Here is a 21,806-nt window from a genome sequence, read left to right as displayed (position 1 = left end):
AGCAACAGAGGAAGAGTGAAGAGTCGGTTTCAGCTAGCCTGTCGCAATATGCAAGTAATCTCATGATAAATTAAAATGAGATCAATAATTTCCATTGTGATGATTAACATTTTTAAGGGCAATTTTGATGGCAGATACTTCAGAGTTAATTCTTAATTTAATGCCATGTTTAGGCCTGTCACGATAAATTTTGCAGAGTGATTAACTGTCTAATAAATTATTGCGATAAACGATAATATTGTTTCAAGACCTTTTGACACTGATTTAATGAAAATGACTAATAATGCATGTGATTTCCCACCATAGATAGATACACTTCATTTTCAAAAGAACACATAACACTGGAACTGATTAACTAAATTAACAAAACAACCAAAAACAAAAATAAAATGAACAAAAAAAGTACTTGAATAAAAACTAAACATAAAGCCAAAGTTGAAATAAATACTGCATTCAACCAAAAGAGCGCAGATTGTGAAGTCTGTACATTGCCTTTCAGTAATCACTAGATCAATAGAGAAGATGGGCACATCCGACTACCTAATGCAATAGTTCACACTACACGATGTTTTGCCCCTATTTTCTCCTTACGATAATCTTAGTACGTTGGCCGATCTAAGATTGTCGCTGGTGATTTCTTAACCGATCATCCTGCAGTGTGGATCGTTGTGGCCGCTCCGATCTAAATCAGGGGTTTTCCCCGATTGGGTGCTTAACGCTGAATGTGACAGGTAGCCAATCAGAAAGCCGGATTCTCCTCCTGCTTTCTGAGGGGAAATTACGAGGGGAATCCCAAACAGCTGACACAAGTCCAGCGGACATTGGAGATGATATGTGGAAACAACATTAATATTTATTCAACATTTCGAGAAAGAATATAGAAATGAGAAGGGGAGGAGTTGGAGCCAAATTGCTACCGCAGTTGATAAACTCGGTAGGTTTTCAGCTGTTCTTCATTAACGTGACATAAATAGGTTATAATGATTTTCATTCAGTCAGAACTTTACGCTGACACTAGCCACATGCGTCACACGTAGATTCTAGTAAAGTATTGATTAATGCCCGATTTTAAAATTAGTTAACTGGACTTGTAGACATTATTTTGTGCCCAGGTGGCTGGACACCACAGGGCACTACGAACCCGATGGAACCGATATACCTAGAGTTTCTGACGGCTAATGTGTCTCTTAGGTTTTGAAAATAGGCAGACAACTCATGTAGTGTGAGCTGGACATTGCACAAAGAAAATGAGGAAGGGAGGCTCAGTGGAGAGCACCGGAGCTGAGGTTTTTTTCATTCAGTGTCATCAAGAAGAAGAAAAAAGGCAGGAAGAGACGATAAAGCCGTTAATTAAAATAAGGTCGATAGGTTTAATTTATCGTGCGATTAATTGATTTATCGTTTATCGCGACAGGCCTAGCCGTGTTTAACAGTTTGTTCTAACAATAAACAGGGAAAAAAATTGTTTACCCACTGAAAAGTAGGAGTTCACATTGTTCTATGCTTCTGATGTGTTGTGGGAGTTACATTATAATGTTTTACTGTGAAATAGGGTTTAGGCACTGAAGAAGTGAAAGGGGTGAGATGCTAGTAGTTTTACTCATAGTTCTGTTTCCAGCCACTAGGGGGCAGAGCAGAATTAGATGGGGAAGCTGCTGAGCTGGAGAATGTGTTGTGTTGTATGTATCTGTTAAGAAACTCACAAATAAATGTTCTTGGGTTGTAACCCATGAGTGACTCGACTTCCTGACAAAGATGAAGCCGAGTGCAAAGAGGCCTTACAGTCAGCACAGAGGCTAAGGCTGCGAAACCATAATAGCTTCTTCTGTGATCTTGATATTGAAGAGAATTACTGAATCTTACAATAAAGTTAATCCTCAGTACTTTGCAAAATGTGGCTATAGTTGCCTTTATATATGATGGTAGATGTGACTTTTTGCTACTTGCCGTCAGATCATTTGGGCATGTGCCAACAGAAATATTTCTGGGATATAAAACAGAAGAAGCACAGTCTGAGATTTCTTGTAAATCTTGCTTTTGCCAAACAAATACAAACGTGTAAGTTTTGCAGACATAATGTGTATAGTTCACTAGACATATCAAGGCTTTACTTCCAGAAACAAATCTCTTACTCTGTGAAGTTAAAATCCACCTTCAGATTATCTTCACACACTTCATCAGCTCCACAGCTGATCTCAAACCCAATCTGTGGATGACAGTAAACTATTAAACAGATCTACTCAGAGAAAAATTCACATTTAGGTCAATCCTATGTTTTTCAAATTACTTTGTGATGCAATGTTTTGTATGAAACGGTCATATTGGTAACCATGAAAGGAACTCATCAAATGTAATGAAAAGGTTAAAGCTCAGTAAAGATATTCCTGTTCAGATTCAGGATGTACAGGATTTACTCACAGGATGAAATGTTGTGGTTTTAACCTGTGGAGAAAGGCTTGGTCTGGGGTTTGAGCCAGAAGGCAAACCGTCAAACGTGAATCTGAGCTCATTATTGAGTGGATTGAGAGCATCTTCTGGACAAGACTGGAAGACATTGAGATAGAAATATGATTAATTAAAAAACTGTTGAATATTATATAGTTGTATAAGATTACTGTAGCGGTTCCATTAGGACTTACCTCAATTCTGAAGTCCACATCAGCGCAGTTTTTACTATTTAATATAAGATTAAGCGATCCACTCTTGTGCCTCACATCCTTGCTGATCTCAGCTCGGTTGTTTGGTATCTTACGATTTGCGTCCAAAGTTAAAGTGAAATTAACCTGTGCTTGAGCTGCAAGATGTGTTTTGTTTGATAAAAGTTCTTAAATAAAATGATGGACAAATAGAAAAACTAAAGTAAGAAATGTACCTTCATTCACATTGGACAGTTTGCTCATAGTAAAGCAGACAGTAGCCTTGCTTGGCAGTGGTTTTGAACAGTCTGGGTTTTGAGTTGGGATCAGATTTGGGTTGAACGACACAGTGGCAGTCACTGTTACAACTGGTCTGGATCTAGAAACAGAAAAGGCCATGTTGTTTGTTTTGAGATTGTGAAGCAAGTAAAAACTTCATTCAGTAACATTCAGAGTTTTTATCCTGTAAACATATTTAGGTTGCAAATGAAGAAGAATAATTTGAACAAGCGGCCCTCGCAGCTAGCGCTGCTCCGGCCTATAGCCACCGCGGGGGTACCAGCACCGCCACCCGCCCGCCACCGCCGACGCTCGCGCGCCCTCATCCACGCTATCTGCTTTTACGGCTTCGGCAGAGCTCCCTGGCGATGAACCAAAAATCTGGAGCACATCGGGCCATGTAGAGAGGAGATACAGCTGTTTGATTAACCTAGGGGGCGCAGTGGAGTCAAATCACAATTAAACTCTATTGGGCTCCTTAGAGGTTCACAAGTGTCACTCATACAATGTCTGGTGCAAATCGGATGATGCGTTTGTGAATACGAGACGAACGTATGCATATTACGAGGGACAGCCATTTTGCCACGCCCCCACGGGTCAGTAGAGTTCATCATCAATGAGTTCATCATCAATAAGTTCATCATCATTTCATTTTATGTCAGTCTGCACAGGATTAAACCCATATGAATTAGACTGTAAGACATACATTTGAAAAAACGTGTTACTTCCTTTCGGAAGTGGGCGGGGCAAAGGTGACGTCATCAATCGACCACCTAACTGTGATGAGGGCTTATCTATAATGAGACATAGAAAGTCTGATGCAGCTCTGACCTGGCATTTGGAAGTTATTTCACATTCATGTTTCATGGTGTATAGTCAAAGTTTGGGACTTAGCCACGCCCACACGGGTCAGTAGAGTTCATCACGGCAGAGTTCATCATCATTTAATTTCATGTCAGTCAGCACAGGATGAAACCCATAAGAATTAGAGAGTAAAAGTAAGACATACAATTGAAGAAAGAGGTTACTTCCTGTCGGAAGTGGGCGGGGCTAGGGTGATGTCATCAATCGACCACCTAACTATGATGAAGGCTGGTCTATAATGAGACATAGAAAGTCTGATGCAGCTGTGACCTGGCATTTGGAAGTTATTTCACATTCATGTTTCATGCTGTATAGTCAAAGTTTGGGACTTAGCCACGCCCCCACGGGTCAGTCGAGTTCATCATGGGAGAGTTCATCATCATATCATGTCATGTCAGCCTACACCGGATGAAACCCATATGACTTAGAGAGTAAACGTAAGACATACAATAGAAAAAACAGGCTACTTCCTGTCGGAAGTGGGCGGGGTTAAGGTGATGTCATCAACTGACCATCTCAATGTGATGAGGGGTGGTCTGTAGTCAGATATAGGAAGTCTGATGCAGCTGTGACCTTCTATGTGGAAGTTATTGCATCTTGATGTTTCATGGCGAATAGTCAAAGTTTGGGACTTAGCCACGCCCACATGCTTTGACATAGAAAAATTCCTACGATAACTTTTCATCTTTAATGTCTCAAGTCTCTGCTGACTGAGTTTGAAGTCTCTATCTCAAAAGCTGCAGGAGGAGATAGATCAGATGCGATGTCTATGAAAAAGAGGAAATGGCTGATTTTGATCCAAAATGGCCGACTTCCTGTTGGGTTTGCACCATGGCTCCAAGAGACTTTTTTGTAGGTCCTGACATGATACACATGTGTACCAAGTTTCATAATTCTAGGTTAAAGCATGGCTTGGGGCTGATCATTTAAAAATTTCTAGGGGGCGCTGTAGAGAAATTAGGCCACGCCCATCAACGACTGTTATGGATTCCTGTTCGGGCATGGATAAGGATGCATCCTAGTGAGTTTGGTGCAGCTGGGCTGAACGATGTGGAATCTAGAGCCAAACGTATGGCGGCGGCGTTACCTCTGCTTCGCCGCGGTCCCACGGCCACGCCCTCTACAGAAGACTCTTGGCGCTTTAAAGCAAGTGACACTAACATGTTATCTGTCATCCAACACAGAATCATGTTGATTAGGTGCAGTGAGCCAGAAAGGCAGCTTTCCATGGAAAAAAAAGCACTTCCTGTTCTGAGGGTGCGGGGCTTAGATGACGTCAGACTATGACAACATAGGATCGTAGGGGACCCTACCAGGATCACTCATGTCAAGTTTGGTGCAGCTGGCCTCAAAATTGTGGAATCCACAGCCAAACGTAAGGACACGGCGTTTAGGGTCACTTCGCCACGCCGCCACGCCCACCTGCTGGATTCAAATGAGCTTGGCTTGGAATCCTCAACACACCAACATGTTTTCTGTCTGTGGACACAGTTTCACCTCGATTAGGTCAAAGGGGTCAGATAGCGACCGTTCAGCGTAAAAAATGACACTTCCTGTTCTCAGGGGGCGTGGCCTAAGTGACGTCATCATTTGACCGTTGGGTATTGTAGAGCATCCCATGATGATCAATCACTGAAAGTTTGGTGCTTCTATGAGTTTTTTTCAAAGAGTTATAACAGTTTGATGTTTCATGGCGAATCGGTGACCTTTGACCCCCGGAAAGACCCCTTCAGCAAGCCCGAAAACGCAAACCTACGATAACTTTGGATCGGCCATGCCTTATGAACGATCTGACCGAGTTTGAAGCCGATCGATCGAAATCCCTAGGACAAGTTCGATCAAATGCGAACCCTGCAAACGCCCAAAATCGGGTCAAAATCGGAACTTTATTCCAAAATGGCCGACAATCTGTGATACTTGCACTATGACATTAATTGTAAATTCTGAGTGTTTTGGGGAGCTGTACAAGTGTACCAAGTTTCAAGTCTCTACGATAAAGTAAGTGAATAGGAAAGGGTCTTTTGAAAGTTGCTAGGTGGCGCCCTTGAGCCGTTTCTTGTGCGATTTTTCCGGGGACCTTAAAATACGTAAATTTTACACGGGCTCTATGCCCCCGCCAAGTTTGGTGAGTTTTTGAATATGATAAAGCCCCCAAAAAGCCAATTCATTTGGCACAAGAACTATAATTAAAGCTCCGCGGAGCCTCAAGCGGCCCTCGCAGCCATCGCCGCTCGAGCCTATAGCCACCGCGGATGTTCCAGCACCGCCTCCCACCAGCCACCGCCGACCTTCGCGCTCCGTCCTCCACGCGATCCGCTTCGATGCCTTCGGCAGCGTTCCCTGGCGATGCACCAAAAATCTGGAGCAGATTGGGCCATGTGGCAAGGAGATACAGCTGTTTGATTAACCTAGGGGGCGTGGTGGAGTCAAATTGCAACTAAACTCTATTGGGCTCCTTAGAGGTTCACAAGTGTCACTCATAAAAGTCTGGTGCAAATTGGATGATGCGTTTGTGAATAAGAGACGATCGTATGCATATGGCGAGGGACAGCCATTTTGCCACGCTCCCACGGGTCAGTAGAGTTCATCATGACAGAGGTCATTATCTTCTCATTTTATGTCAGTCTGCACAGGATGAAACCCATAAGAATTATAGAGAAAAAGTAAGACATACAGTAGAAAAAACAGGTCACTTCCTGTCGGAAGTGGGCGGGGCAAGGGTGATGTCATCAATCGACCACCTAACTATGATGAAGGCTGGTCTATAATGAGACACAGAAAGTCTGATGCAGCTCTGACCTGGCATTTGGAAGTTATTTCACATTCATGTTTCATGCTGTATAGTCAAAGTTTGGGACTTAGCCACGCCCCCACGGGTCAGTAGAGTTCATCATGGGAGAGTTCATCATCATGTCATGTCATGTCAGCCTGCACAGGATGAAACCCATAAGAATTAGAGAGTAAAAGTAAGACATACAATTGAAGAAAGAGGTGACTTCCTGTCGGAAGTGGGCGGGGCTAATGTTATGTCATCAATCGACAACCTAACTGTGATGAGGACTGGTCTATAATGAGACATCAAAAGGCTGATGCAGCTCTGACCTGGCATTTGGAAGTTATTTCACATTCATGTTTCATGGTGTATAGTCAAAGTTTGGGACTTAGCCACGCCCCCACGGGTCAGTAGAGTTCATCATGGGAGAGTTCATCATCATGTCATTTCATGTCAGCCTGCACAGGATGAAACCCATAAGAATTAGAGAGTAAAAGTAAGACATACAATTGAAGAAAGAGGTTACTTCCTGTCGGAAGTGGGCGGGGCTAGGGTGATGTCATCAATCGACCACCTAACTATGATGAAGGCTGGTCTATAATGAGACATAGAAAGTCTGATGCAGCTCTGACCTGGCATTTGGAAGTTATTTCACATTCATGTTTCATGGTGTATAGTCAAAGTTTGGGACTTAGCCACGCCCCCACGGGTCAGTAGAGTTCATCATGGGAGAGTTCATCATCATGTCATTTCATGTCAGCCTGCACAGGATGAAACCCATAAGAATTAGAGAGTAAAAGTAAGACATACAATAGAAAAAACAGGTCACTTCCTGTCGGAAGTGGGCGGGGTTAAGGTGATGTCATCAACTGACCATCTCAATGTGATGAGGGGTGGTCTGTAGTCAGATATAGGAAGTCTGATGCAGCTGTGACCTTCTATGTGGAAGTTATTGCATCTTGATGTTTCATGGCGAATAGTCAAAGTTTGGGACTTAGCCACGCCCACATGCTTTGACATAGAAAAATTCCTACGATAACTTTTCATCTTTAATGTCTCAAGTCTCTGCTGACTGAGTTTGAAGTCTCTATCTCAAAAGCTGCAGGAGGAGATAGATCAGATGCGATGTCTATGAAATAGAGGAAATGGCTGATTTTGATCCAAAATGGCCGACTTCCTGTTGGGTTTGCACCATGGCTCCAAGAGACTTTTTTGTAGGTCCTGACATGATACACATGTGTACCAAGTTTCATAATTCTAGGTTAAAGCATGGCTTGGGGCTGATCATTTAAAAATTTCTAGGGGGCGCTGTAGAGAAATTAGGCCACGCCCATCAACGACTGTTATGGATTCCTGTTCGGGCATGGATAAGGATGCATCCTAGTGAGTTTGGTGCAGCTGGGCTGAACGATGTGGAATCTAGAGCCAAACGTATGGCGGCGGCGTTACCTCTGCTTTGCCGCGGTCCCACGGCCACGCCCTCTACAGAAGACTCTTGGCGCTTTAAAGCAAGTGAGACTAACATGTTATCTGTCATCCAACACAGAATCATGTTGATTAGGTGCAGTGAGCCAGAAAGGCAGCTTTCCATGGAAAAAAAAGCACTTCCTGTTCTGAGGGGGCGGGGCTTAGATGACGTCAGACTATGACAACATAGGATCGTAGGGGACCCTACCAGGATCACTCATGTCAAGTTTGGTGCAGCTGGCCTCAAAATTGTGGAATCCACAGCCAAACGTAAGGACACGGCGTTTAGGGTCACTTCGCCACGCCGCCACGCCCACCTGCTGGATTCAAATGAGCTTGGCTTGGAATCCTCAACACACCAACATGTTTTCTGTCTGTGGACACAGTTTCACCTCGATTAGGTCAAAGGGGTCAGATAGCGACCGTTCAGCGTAAAAAATGACACTTCCTGTTCTCAGGGGGCGTGGCCTAAGTGACGTCATCATTTGACCGTTGGGTATTGTAGAGCATCCCATGATGATCAATCACTGAAAGTTTGGTGCTTCTATGAGTTTTTTTCAAAGAGTTATAACAGTTTGATGTTTCATGGCGAATCGGTGACCTTTGACCCCCGGAAAGACCCCTTCAGCAAGCCCGAAAACGCAAACCTACGATAACTTTGGATCGGCCATGCCTTATGAACGATCTGACCGAGTTTGAAGCCGATCGATCGAAATCCCTAGGACAAGTTCGATCAAATGCGAACCTTGCGAACGCCCAAAATCGGGTTAAAATCGGAACTTTAATCCAAAATGGCCGACAATCTGTGATACTTGCACTATGACATTAATTGTAAATTCTGAGTGTTTTGGGGAGCTATACAAGTGTACCAAGTTTCAAGTCTCTACGATAAAGTAAGTGAATAGGAAAGGGTCCTTTGAAAGTTGCTAGGTGGCGCCCTTGAGCCGTTTCTTGTGCGATTTTTCTGGGGACCTTAAAATACGAAATTTTTCACCGGGCTCTATGCCCCCGCCACGTTTGGTGAGTTTTTGAATATGATAAAGCCCCCAAAAAGCCACTTTATTTGGCACGGGAAAAATAATAATTAAAGCTCCGCGGAGCCTCAAGCGGCCCTCGCAGCTAGCGCTGCTCCGGCCTATAGCCACCGCGGGGGTACCAGCACCGCCACCCGCCCGCCACCGCCGACGCTCGCGCGCCCTCATCCACGCTATCCGCTTTTACGGCTTCGGCAGAGCTCCCTGGCGATGAACCAAAAATCTGGAGCACATCGGGCCATGTAGAGAGGAGATACAGCTGTTTGATTAACCTAGGGGGCGCAGTGGAGTCAAATCACAATTAAACTCTATTGGGCTCCTTAGAGGTTCACAAGTGTCACTCATACAATGTCTGGTGCAAATCGGATGATGCGTTTGTGAATACGAGACGAACGTATGCATATTACGAGGGACAGCCATTTTGCCACGCCCCCACGGGTCAGTAGAGTTCATCATCAATGAGTTCATCATCAATAAGTTCATCATCATTTCATTTTATGTCAGTCTGCACAGGATTAAACCCATATGAATTAGACTGTAAGACATACATTTGAAAAAACATGTTACTTCCTTTCGGAAGTGGGTGGGGCAAAGGTGACGTCATCAATCGACCACCTAACTGTGATGAGGGGTGGTCTGTAGTCAGATATAGGAAGTCTGATGCAGCTGTGACCTTCTATGTGGAAGTTATTGCATCTTGATGTTTCATGGCGAATAGTCAAAGTTTGGGACTTAGCCACGCCCACATGCTTTGACATAGAAAAATTCCTACGATAACTTTTCATCTTTAATGTCTCAAGTCTCTGCTGACTGAGTTTGAAGTCTCTATCTCAAAAGCTGCAGGAGGAGATAGATCAGATGCGATGTCTATGAAAAAGAGGAAATGGCTGATTTTGATCCAAAATGGCCGACTTCCTGTTGGGTTTGCACCATGGCTCCAAGAGACTTTTTTGTAGGTCCTGACATGATACACATGTGTACCAAGTTTCATAATTCTAGGTTAAAGCATGGCTTGGGGCTGATCATTTAAAAATTTCTAGGGGGCGCTGTAGAGAAATTAGGCCACGCCCATCAACGACTGTTATGGATTCCTGTTCGGGGATGGATAAGGATGCATCCTAGTGAGTTTGGTGCAGCTGGGCTGAACGATGTGGAATCTAGAGCCAAACGTATGGCGGCGGCGTTACCTCTGCTTCGCCGCGGTCCCACGGCCACGCCCTCTACAGAAGACTCTTGGCGCTTTAAAGCAAGTGACACTAACATGTTATCTGTCATCCAACACAGAATCATGTTGATTAGGTGCAGTGAGCCAGAAAGGCAGCTTTCCATGGAATAAAAAGCACTTCATGTTCTGAGGGGGCGGGGCTTAGATGACGTCAGACTATGACAACATAGGATCGGCAGGCATCCCACCAGGATCAGTCATGTCAAGTTTGGTGCAGCTGGCCTCAAAATTGTGGAATCCACAGCCAAACGTAAGGACACGGCGTTTAGGGTCACTTCGCCACGCCGCCACGCCCACCTGCTGGATTCAAATGAGCTTGGCTTGGAATCCTCAACACACCAACATGTTTTCTGTCTGTGGACACAGTTTCACCTCGATTAGGTCAAAGGGGTCAGATAGCGACCGTTCAGCGTAAAAAATGACACTTCCTGTTCTCAGGGGGCGTGGCCTAAGTGACGTCATCATTTGACCGTTGGGTATTGTAGAGCATCCCATGATGATCAATCACTGAAAGTTTGGTGCTTCTATGAGTTTTTTTCAAAGAGTTATAACAGTTTGATGTTTCATGGCGAATCGGTGACCTTTGACCCCCAGAAAGACCCCTTCAGCAAGCCCGAAAACGCAAACCTACGATAACTTTGGATCGGCCATGCCTTTTGAACGATCTGACCGAGTTTCAAGCCGATCGATCGAAATCCCTAGGAGGAGTTAGATCAAATGCGAACCCTGTAAACGGCCAAAATCGGGTCAAAATCGGAGCTTCAATCCAAAATGGCCGACATTCTGTGATACTTGCACTATGACATTAATTGTAAATTCAGAGTGTCTTGGGGAGCTCTACAAGTGTACCAAGTTTCAAGTCTCTACGATAAAGTAAGTGAATAGGAAAGGGTCCTTTGAAAGTTGGTAGGTGGCGCCATTGAGACGTTTCTCTTGCGATTTTTCCGGGGACCTTAAAATACGTAATTTTCACGCAGACCTGATGCGTCCGCCAAGTTTGGTGAGTTTTTGAATATGATAAAGCCCCCTAAAAGCCAATTTATTTGGCGGAAGCATAATAATAATAATTAAAGCTCCGCGGAGCCTCAAGCGGCCCTCGCAGCTAGCGCTGCTCCGGCCTATAGCCACCGCGGGGGTACCAGCACCGCCCCCCGCCCGCCACCGCCGACGCTCGCGCGCCCTCATCCACGCTATCCGCTTTTACGGCTTCGGCAGAGCTCCCTGGCGATGAACCAAAAATCTGGAGCACATCGGGCCATGTAGAGAGGAGATACAGCTGTTTGATTAACCTAGGGGGCGCAGTGGAGTCAAATCACAATTAAACTCTATTGGGCTCCTTAGAGGTTCACAAGTGTCACTCATACAATGTCTGGTGCAAATCGGATGATGCGTTTGTGAATACGAGACGAACGTATGCATATTACGAGGGACAGCCATTTTGCCACGCCCCCACGGGTCAGTAGAGTTCATCATCAATGAGTTCATCATCAATAAGTTCATCATCATTTCATTTTATGTCAGTCTGCACAGGATGAAACCCATAAGAATTAGAGAGAAAAAGTAAGACATACAGTAGAAAAAACAGGTGACTTCCTGTCGGAAGTGTGCGGGGCTAATGTTATGTCATCAATCGACCACCTAACTGTCATGATGGCTGGTCTATAATGACACATAGAAAGTCTGATGCATCTGTGACCTGGCATTAGGAAGTAATTTCACATTCATGTTTCATGATGTATAATCAAAGTTTGGGACTTAGCCACGCCCCCACGGGTCAGTAGAGTTCATCACGGCAGAGTTCATCATCATTTCATTTCATGTCAGTCTGCACAGGATGAAACCCATAAGAATTAGAGAGAAAAAGTAAGACATACAGTAGAAAAAACAGGTCACTTCCTGTCGGAAGTGGGCGGGGCAAGGGTGATGTCATCAATCGACCACATAACTGTGATGAGGGCTTATCTATAATGAGACATAGAAAGTCTGATGCAGCTCTGACCTGGCATTTGGAAGTTATTTCACATTCATGTTTCATGGTGTATAGTCAAAGTTTGGGACTTAGCCACGCCCCCACGGGTCAGTAGAGTTCATCATGGGAGAGTTCATCATCATGTCATTTCATGTCAGCCTGCACAGGATGAAACCCATAAGAATTAGAGAGTAAAAGTAAGACATACAATTGAAGAAAGAGGTTACTTCCTGTCGGAAGTGGGCGGGGCTAGGGTGATGTCATCAATCGACCACCTAACTATGATGAAGGCTGGTCTATAATGAGACATAGAAAGTCTGATGCAGCTGTGACCTGGCATTTGGAAGTTATTTCACATTCATGTTTCATGCTGTATAGTCAAAGTTTGGGACTTAGCCACGCCCCCACGGGTCAGTCGAGTTCATCATGGGAGAGTTCATCATCATGTAATTTCATGTCAGCCTGCACAGGATGAATCCCATATGATTTAGAGAGTAAAAGTAAGACATACAATAGAAAAAACAGGTGATTTCCTGTCGGAAGTGGGCGGGGTTAAGGTGATGTCATCAACTGACCATCTCAATGTGATGAGGGGTGGTCTGTAGTCAGATATAGGAAGTCTGATGCAGCTGTGACCTTCTATGTGGAAGTTATTGTATCTTGATGTTTCATGGCGAATAGTCAAAGTTTGGGACTTAGCCACGCCCACATGCTTTGACATAGAAAAATTCCTACGATAACTTTTCATCTTTAATGTCTCAAGTCTCTGCTGACTGAGTTTGAAGTCTCTATCTCAAAAGCTGCAGGAGGAGATAGATCAGATGCGATGTCTATGAAAAAGAGGAAATGGCTGATTTTGATCCAAAATGGCCGACTTCCTGTTGGGTTTGCACCATGGCTCCAAGAGACTTTTTTGTAGGTCCTGACATGATACACATGTGTACCAAGTTTCATAATTCTAGGTTAAAGAATGGCTTGGGGCTGATCATTTAAAAAATTCTAGGGGGCGCTGTAGAGAAATTAGGCCACGCCCATCAACGACTGTTATGGATTCCTGTTCGGGGATGGATAAGGATGCATCCTAGTGAGTTTGGTGCAGCTGGGCTGAACGATGTGGAATCTAGAGCCAAACGTATGGCGGCGGCGTTACCTCTGCTTCGCCGCGGTCCCACGGCCACGCCCTCTACAGAAGACTCTTGGCGCTTTAAAGCAAGTGACACTAACATGTTATCTGTCATCCAACACAGAATCATGTTGATTAGGTGCAGTGAGCCAGAAAGGCAGCTTTCCATGGAAAAAAAAGCACTTCCTGTTCTGAGGGGCGGGGCTTAGATGACGTCAGACTATGACAACATAGGTTCGTAGGGGACCCTACCAGGATCAGTCATGTCAAGTTTGGTGCAGCTGGCCTCAAAATTGTGGAATCCACAGCCAAACGTAAGGACACGGCGTTTAGGGTCACTTCGCCACGCCGCCACGCCCACCTGCTGGATTCAAATGAGCTTGGCTTGGAATCCTCAACACACCAACATGTTTTCTGTCTGTGGACACAGTTTCACCTCGATTAGGTCAAAGGGGTCAGATAGCGACCGTTCAGCGTAAAAAATGACACTTCCTGTTCTCAGGGGGCGTGGCCTAAGTGACGTCATCATTTGACCGTTGGGTATTGTAGAGCATCCCATGATGATCAATCACTGAAAGTTTGGTGCTTCTATGAGTTTTTTTCAAAGAGTTATAACAGTTTGATGTTTCATGGCGAATCGGTGACCTTTGACCCCCGGAAAGACCCCTTCAGCAAGCCCGAAAACACAAACGTACGATAACTTTGGATCGGCCATGCCTTTTGAACGATCTGACCGAGTTTGAAGCCGATCGATCGAAATCCCTAGGACAAGTTCGATCAAATGCGAACCCTGCAAACGCCCAAAATCGGTTCAAAATCGGAACTTTAATCCAAAATGGCCGACAATCTGTGATACTTGCACTATGACATTAATTGTAAATTCAGAGTGTTTTGGGGAGCTCTACAAGTGTACCAAATTTCAAGTCTCTACGATAAAGTAAGTGAATAGGAAAGGGTCTTTTGAAAGTTGCTAGGTGGCGCCCTTGAGCCGTTTCTTGTGCGATTTTTCTGAGGACCTTAAAATACGTAATTTTCACACAGACCTGACGCGTCCGCCAAGTTTGGTGAGTTTTTGAATATGATAAAGCCCCCTAAAAGCCAATTTATTTGGCGGAAGCATAATAATAATAATAATTAAAGCTCCGCGGAGCCTCAAGCGGCCCTCGCAGCTAGCGCTGCTCCGGCCTATAGCCACCGCGGGGGTACCAGCACCGCCACCCGCCCGCCACCGCCGACGCTCGCGCGCCCTCATCCACGCTATCCGCTTTTACGGCTTCGGCAGAGCTCCCTGGCGATGAACCAAAAATCTGGAGCACCTCGGGCCATGTAGAGAGGAGATACAGCTGTTTGATTAACCTAGGGGGCGCAGTGGAGTCAAATCACAATTAAACTCTATTGGGCTCCTTAGAGGTTCACAAGTGTCACTCATACAATGTCTGGTGCAAATCGGATGATGCGTTTGTGAATACGAGACGAACGTATGCATATTACGAGGGACAGCCATTTTGCCACGCCCCCACGGGTCAGTAGAGTTCATCATCAATGAGTTCATCATCAATAAGTTCATCATCATTTCATTTTATGTCAGTCTGCACAGGATGAAACCCATAAGAATTAGAGAGAAAAAGTAAGACATACAGTAGAAAAAACAGGTGACTTCCTGTCGGAAGTGTGCGGGGCTAATGTTATGTCATCAATCGACCACCTAACTGTCATGATGGCTGGGCTATAATGACACATAGAAAGTCTGATGCATCTGTGACCTGGCATTAGGAAGTAATTTCACATTCATGTTTCATGATGTATAATCAAAGTTTGGGATTTAGCCACGCCCCCACGGGTCAGTAGAGTTCATCACGGCAGAGTTCATCATCATTTCATTTCATGTCAGTCTGCACAGGATGAAACCCATAAGAATTAGAGAGAAAAAGTAAGACATACAGTAGAAAAAACAGGTCACTTCCTGTCGGAAGTGGGCGGGGCAAGGGTGATGTCATCAATCGACCACATAACTGTGATGAGGGCTTATCTATAATGAGACATAGAAAGTCTGATGCAGCTCTGACCTGGCATTTGGAAGTTATTTCACATTCATGTTTCATGGTGTATAGTCAAAGTTTGGGACTTAGCCACGCCCCCACGGGTCAGTAGAGTTCATCATGGGAGAGTTCATCATCATGTCATTTCATGTCAGCCTGCACAGGATGAAACCCATAAGAATTAGAGAGTAAAAGTAAGACATACAATTGAAGAAAGAGGTTACTTCCTGTCGGAAGTGGGCGGGGCTAGGGTGATGTCATCAATCGACCACCTAACTATGATGAAGGCTGGTCTATAATGAGACATAGAAAGTCTGATGCAGCTGTGACCTGGCATTTGGAAGTTATTTCACATTCATGTTTCATGCTGTATAGTCAAAGTTTGGGACTTAGCCACGCCCCCACGGGTCAGTCGAGTTCATCATGGGAGAGTTCATCATCATGTAATTTCATGTCAGCCTGCACAGGATGAATCCCATATGATTTAGAGAGTAAAAGTAAGACATACAATAGAAAAAACAGGTGATTTCCTGTCGGAAGTGGGCGGGGTTAAGGTGATGTCATCAACTGACCATCTCAATGTGATGAGGGGTGGTCTGTAGTCAGATATAGGAAGTCTGATGCAGCTGTGACCTTCTATGTGGAAGTTATTGTATCTTGATGTTTCATGGCGAATAGTCAAAGTTTGGGACTTAGCCACGCCCACATGCTTTGACATAGAAAAATTCCTACGATAACTTTTCATCTTTAATGTCTCAAGTCTCTGCTGACTGAGTTTGAAGTCTCTATCTCAAAAGCTGCAGGAGGAGATAGATCAGATGCGATGTCTATGAAAAAGAGGAAATGGCTGATTTTGATCCAAAATGGCCGACTTCCTGTTGGGTTTGCACCATGGCTCCAAGAGACTTTTTTGTAGGTCCTGACATGATACACATGTGTACCAAGTTTCATAATTCTAGGTTAAAGAATGGCTTGGGGCTGATCATTTAAAAAATTCTAGGGGGCGCTGTAGAGAAATTAGGCCACGCCCATCAACGACTGTTATGGATTCCTGTTCGGGGATGGATAAGGATGCATCCTAGTGAGTTTGGTGCAGCTGGGCTGAACGATGTGGAATCTAGAGCCAAACGTATGGCGGCGGCGTTACCTCTGCTTCGCCGCGGTCCCACGGCCACGCCCTCTACAGAAGACTCTTGGCGCTTTAAAGCAAGTGACACTAACATGTTATCTGTCATCCAACACAGAATCATGTTGATTAGGTGCAGTGAGCCAGAAAGGCAGCTTTCCATGGAAAAAAAAGCACTTCCTGTTCTGAGGGGCGGGGCTTAGATGACGTCAGACTATGACAACATAGGTTCGTAGGGGACCCTACCAGGATCAGTCATGTCAAGTTTGGTGCAGCTGGCCTCAAAATTGTGGAATCCACAGCCAAACGTAAGGACACGGCGTTTAGGGTCACTTCGCCACGCCGCCACGCCCACCTGCTGGATTCAAATGAGCTTGGCTTGGAATCCTCAACACACCAACATGTTTTCTGTCTGTGGACACAGTTTCACCTCGATTAGGTCAAAGGGGTCAGATAGCGACCGTTCAGCGTAAAAAATGACACTTCCTGTTCTCAGGGGGCGTGGCCTAAGTGACGTCATCATTTGACCGTTGGGTATTGTAGAGCATCCCATGATGATCAATCACTGAAAGTTTGGTGCTTCTATGAGTTTTTTTCAAAGAGTTATAACAGTTTGATGTTTCATGGCGAATCGGTGACCTTTGACCCCCGGAAAGACCCCTTCAGCAAGCCCGAAAACACAAACGTACGATAACTTTGGATCGGCCATGCCTTTTGAACGATCTGACCGAGTTTGAAGCCGATCGATCGAAATCCCTAGGACAAGTTCGATCAAATGCGAACCCTGCAAACGCCCAAAATCGGTTCAAAATCGGAACTTTAATCCAAAATGGCCGACAATCTGTGATACTTGCACTATGACATTAATTGTAAATTCAGAGTGTTTTGGGGAGCTCTACAAGTGTACCAAATTTCAAGTCTCTACGATAAAGTAAGTGAATAGGAAAGGGTCTTTTGAAAGTTGCTAGGTGGCGCCCTTGAGCCGTTTCTTGTGCGATTTTTCTGAGGACCTTAAAATACGTAATTTTCACACAGACCTGACGCGTCCGCCAAGTTTGGTGAGTTTTTGAATATGATAAAGCCCCCTAAAAGCCAATTTATTTGGCGGAAGCATAATAATAATAATAATAATAAGAATAATTAAAGCTCCGCGGAGCCTCAAGCGGCCCTCGCAGCTAGCGCTGCTCCGGCCTATAGCCACCGCGGGGGTACCAGCACCGCCACCCGCCCGCCACCGCCGACGCTCGCGCGCCCTCATCCACGCTATCCGCTTTTACGGCTTCGGCAGAGCTCCCTGGCGATGAACCAAAAATCTGGAGCACATCGGGCCATGTAGAGAGGAGATACAGCTGTTTGATTAACCTAGGGGGCGCAGTGGAGTCAAATCACAAATAAACTCTATTGGGCTCCTTAGAGGTTCACAAGTGTCACTCATACAATGTCTGGTGCAAATCGGATGATGCGTTTGTGAATACGAGACGAACGTATGCATATTACGAGGGACAGCCATTTTGCCACGCCCCCACGGGTCAGTAGAGTTCATCATCAATGAGTTCATCATCAATAAGTTCATCATCATTTCATTTTATGTCAGTCTGCACAGGATTAAACCCATATGAATTAGACTGTAAGACATACATTTGAAAAAACATGTTACTTCCTTTCGGAAGTGGGCGGGGCAAAGGTGACGTCATCAATCGACCACCTAACTGTGATGAGGGCTTATCTATAATGAGACATAGAAAGTCTGATGCAGCTCTGACCTGGCATTTGGAAGTTATTTCACATTCATGTTTCATGGTGTATAGTCAAAGTTTGGGACTTAGCCACGCCCCCACGGGTCAGTCGAGTTCATCATGGGAGAGTTCATCATCATATCATGTCATGTCAGCCTACACCGGATGAAACCCATATGACTTAGAGAGTAAAAGTAAGACATACAATAGAAAAAACAGGTGACTTCCTGTCGGAAGTGGGCGGGGTTAAGGTGATGTCATCAACTGACCATCTCAATGTGATGAGGGGTGGTCTGTAGTCAGATATAGGAAGTCTGATGCAGCTGTGACCTTCTATGTGGAAGTTATTGCATCTTGATGTTTCATGGCGAATAGTCAAAGTTTGGGACTTAGCCACGCCCACATGCTTTGACATAGAAAAATTCCTACGATAACTTTTCATCTTTAATGTCTCAAGTCTCTGCTGACTGAGTTTGAAGTCTCTATCTCAAAAGCTGCAGGAGGAGATAGATCAGATGCGATGTCTATGAAAAAGAGGAAATGGCTGATTTTGATCCAAAATGGCCGACTTCCTGTTGGGTTTGCACCATGGCTCCAAGAGACTTTTTTGTAGGTCCTGACATGATACACATGTGTACCAAGTTTCATAATTCTAGGTTAAAGCATGGCTTGGGGCTGATCATTTAAAAATTTCTAGGGGGCGCTGTAGAGAAATTAGGCCACGCCCATCAACGACTGTTATGGATTCCTGTTCGGGGATGGATAAGGATGCATCCTAGTGAGTTTGGTGCAGCTGGGCTGAACCATGTGGAATCTAGAGCCAAACGTATGGCGGCGGCGTTACCTCTGCTTCGACGCGGTCCCACGGCCACGCCCTCTACAGAAGACTCTTGGCGCTTTAAAGCAAGTGACACTAACATGTTATCTGTCATCCAACACAGAATCATGTTGATTAGGTGCAGTGAGCCAGAAAGGCAGCTTTCCATGGAAAAAAAAGCACTTCCTGTTCTGAGGGGGCGGGGCTTAGATGACGTCAGACTATGACAACATAGGATCGTAGGGGACCCTACCAGGATCACTCATGTCAAGTTTGGTGCAGCTGGCCTCAAAATTGTGGAATCCACAGCCAAACGTAAGGACACGGCGTTTAGGGTCACTTCGCCACGCCGCCACGCCCACCTGCTGGATTCAAATGAGCTTGGCTTGGAATCCTCAACACACCAACATGTTTTCTGTCTGTGGACACAGTTTCACCTCGATTAGGACAAAGGGGTCAGATAGCGACCGTTCAGCGTAAAAAATGACACTTCCTGTTCTCAGGGGGCGTGGCCTAAGTGACGTCATCATTTGACCGTTGGGTATTGTAGAGCATCCCATGATGATCAATCACTGAAAGTTTGGTGCTTCTATGAGTTTTTTTCAAAGAGTTATAACAGTTTGATGTTTCATGGCGAATCGGTGACCTTTGACCCCCGGAAAGACCGCTTCAGCAAGCCCGAAAACGCAAACCTACGATAACTTTGGATCGGCCATGCCTTATGAACGATCTGACCGAGTTTGAAGCCGATCGATCGAAATCCCTAGGACAAGTTCGATCAAATGCGAACCCTGTAAACGGACAAAATCGGGTCAAAATCGGAGATTCAATCCAAAATGGCCGACAATCTGTGATACTTGCACTATGACATTAATTGTAAATTCAGAGTGTTTTGGGGAGCTGTACAAGTGTACCAAGTTTCAAGTCTCTACGATAAAGTAAGTGAATAGGAAAGGGTCCTTTGAAAGTTGCTAGGTGGCGCCCTTGAGCCGTTTCTTGTGCGATTTTTCTGGGGACCTTAAAATACGTAATTTTCACGCAGACCTGATGCGTCCGCCAAGTTTGGTGAGTTTTTGAATATGATAAAGCCCCCTAAAAGCCAATTTATTTGGCGGAAGCATAATAATAATAATAATTAACAGCACGATTACAATAGGCCTTCGCAGCGCTTAGCTGCTCGGGCCTAATAAACAGCGCGATTACAATAGGCCTTCGCAGCGCTTAGCTGCTCGGGCCTAATTAAAGCTCCGCGGAGCCTCAAGCGGCCCTCGCAGCTAGCGCTGCTCCGGCCTATAGCCACCGCGGGGGTACCAGCACCGCCCCCCGCCCGCCACCGCCGACGCTCGCGCGCCCTCATCCACGCTATCCGCTTTTACGGCTTCGGCAGAGCTCCCTGGCGATGAACCAAAAATCTGGAGCACATCGGGCCATGTAGAGAGGAGATACAGCTGTTTGATTAACCTAGGGGGCGCAGTGGAGTCAAATCACAATTAAACTCTATTGGGCTCCTTAGAGGTTCACAAGTGTCACTCATACAATGTCTGGTGCAAATCGGATGATGCGTTTGTGAATACGAGACGAACGTATGCATATTACGAGGGACAGCCATTTTGCCACGCCCCCACGGGTCAGTAGAGTTCATCATCAATGAGTTCATCATCAATAAGTTCATCATCATTTCATTTTATGTCAGTCTGCACAGGATGAAACCCATAAGAATTAGAGAGAAAAAGTAAGACATACAGTAGAAAAAACAGGTGACTTCCTGTCGGAAGTGTGCGGGGCTAATGTTATGTCATCAATCGACCACCTAACTGTCATGATGGCTGGTCTATAATGACACATAGAAAGTCTGATGCATCTGTGACCTGGCATTAGGAAGTAATTTCACATTCATGTTTCATGATGTATAATCAAAGTTTGGGACTTAGCCACGCCCCCACGGGTCAGTAGAGTTCATCACGGCAGAGTTCATCATCATTTCATTTCATGTCAGTCTGCACAGGATGAAACCCATAAGAATTAGAGAGAAAAAGTAAGACATACAGTAGAAAAAACAGGTCACTTCCTGTCGGAAGTGGGCGGGGCAAGGGTGATGTCATCAATCGACCACATAACTGTGATGAGGGCTTATCTATAATGAGACATAGAAAGTCTGATGCAGCTCTGACCTGGCATTTGGAAGTTATTTCACATTCATGTTTCATGGTGTATAGTCAAAGTTTGGGACTTAGCCACGCCCCCACGGGTCAGTAGAGTTCATCATGGGAGAGTTCATCATCATGTCATTTCATGTCAGCCTGCACAGGATGAAACCCATAAGAATTAGAGAGTAAAAGTAAGACATACAATTGAAGAAAGAGGTTACTTCCTGTCGGAAGTGGGCGGGGCTAGGGTGATGTCATCAATCGACCACCTAACTATGATGAAGGCTGGTCTATAATGAGACATAGAAAGTCTGATGCAGCTGTGACCTGGCATTTGGAAGTTATTTCACATTCATGTTTCATGCTGTATAGTCAAAGTTTGGGACTTAGCCACGCCCCCACGGGTCAGTCGAGTTCATCATGGGAGAGTTCATCATCATGTAATTTCATGTCAGCCTGCACAGGATGAATCCCATATGATTTAGAGAGTAAAAGTAAGACATACAATAGAAAAAACAGGTGATTTCCTGTCGGAAGTGGGCGGGGTTAAGGTGATGTCATCAACTGACCA

General features: G+C 45.0%; 1 protein-coding gene across 1 annotated transcript in view; it reads right to left on the bottom strand.

The window, feature by feature from the left end:
• The window catches only part of LOC106911476 (integrin alpha-M-like), a 107,744-nt gene that overhangs the window by 6,305 nt on the left and 79,633 nt on the right, over positions 1-21,806 (bottom strand). The window contains exons 16-19 of the mRNA XM_088000959.1: positions 2,873-3,015; positions 2,640-2,794; positions 2,419-2,544; positions 2,133-2,206 (exon numbers count right to left, since the gene is read on the bottom strand). Coding sequence (XP_087857085.1) covers positions 2,133-2,206; positions 2,419-2,544; positions 2,640-2,794; positions 2,873-3,015 — 498 coding nt within the window. The remainder of the gene's footprint in view (positions 1-2,132; positions 2,207-2,418; positions 2,545-2,639; positions 2,795-2,872; positions 3,016-21,806) is intronic.

The sequence above is a fragment of the Poecilia mexicana genome, unplaced genomic scaffold, assembly GCF_051168715.1.
Source record: "Poecilia mexicana isolate PSO_F unplaced genomic scaffold, ASM5116871v1 scaffold_19, whole genome shotgun sequence".
In the NCBI taxonomy this organism is placed as follows: domain Eukaryota; kingdom Metazoa; phylum Chordata; class Actinopteri; order Cyprinodontiformes; family Poeciliidae; genus Poecilia; species Poecilia mexicana.
Note: the sequence above shows the minus strand (reverse complement) of the source record. Positions and strands in the feature narration are given on the sequence as shown.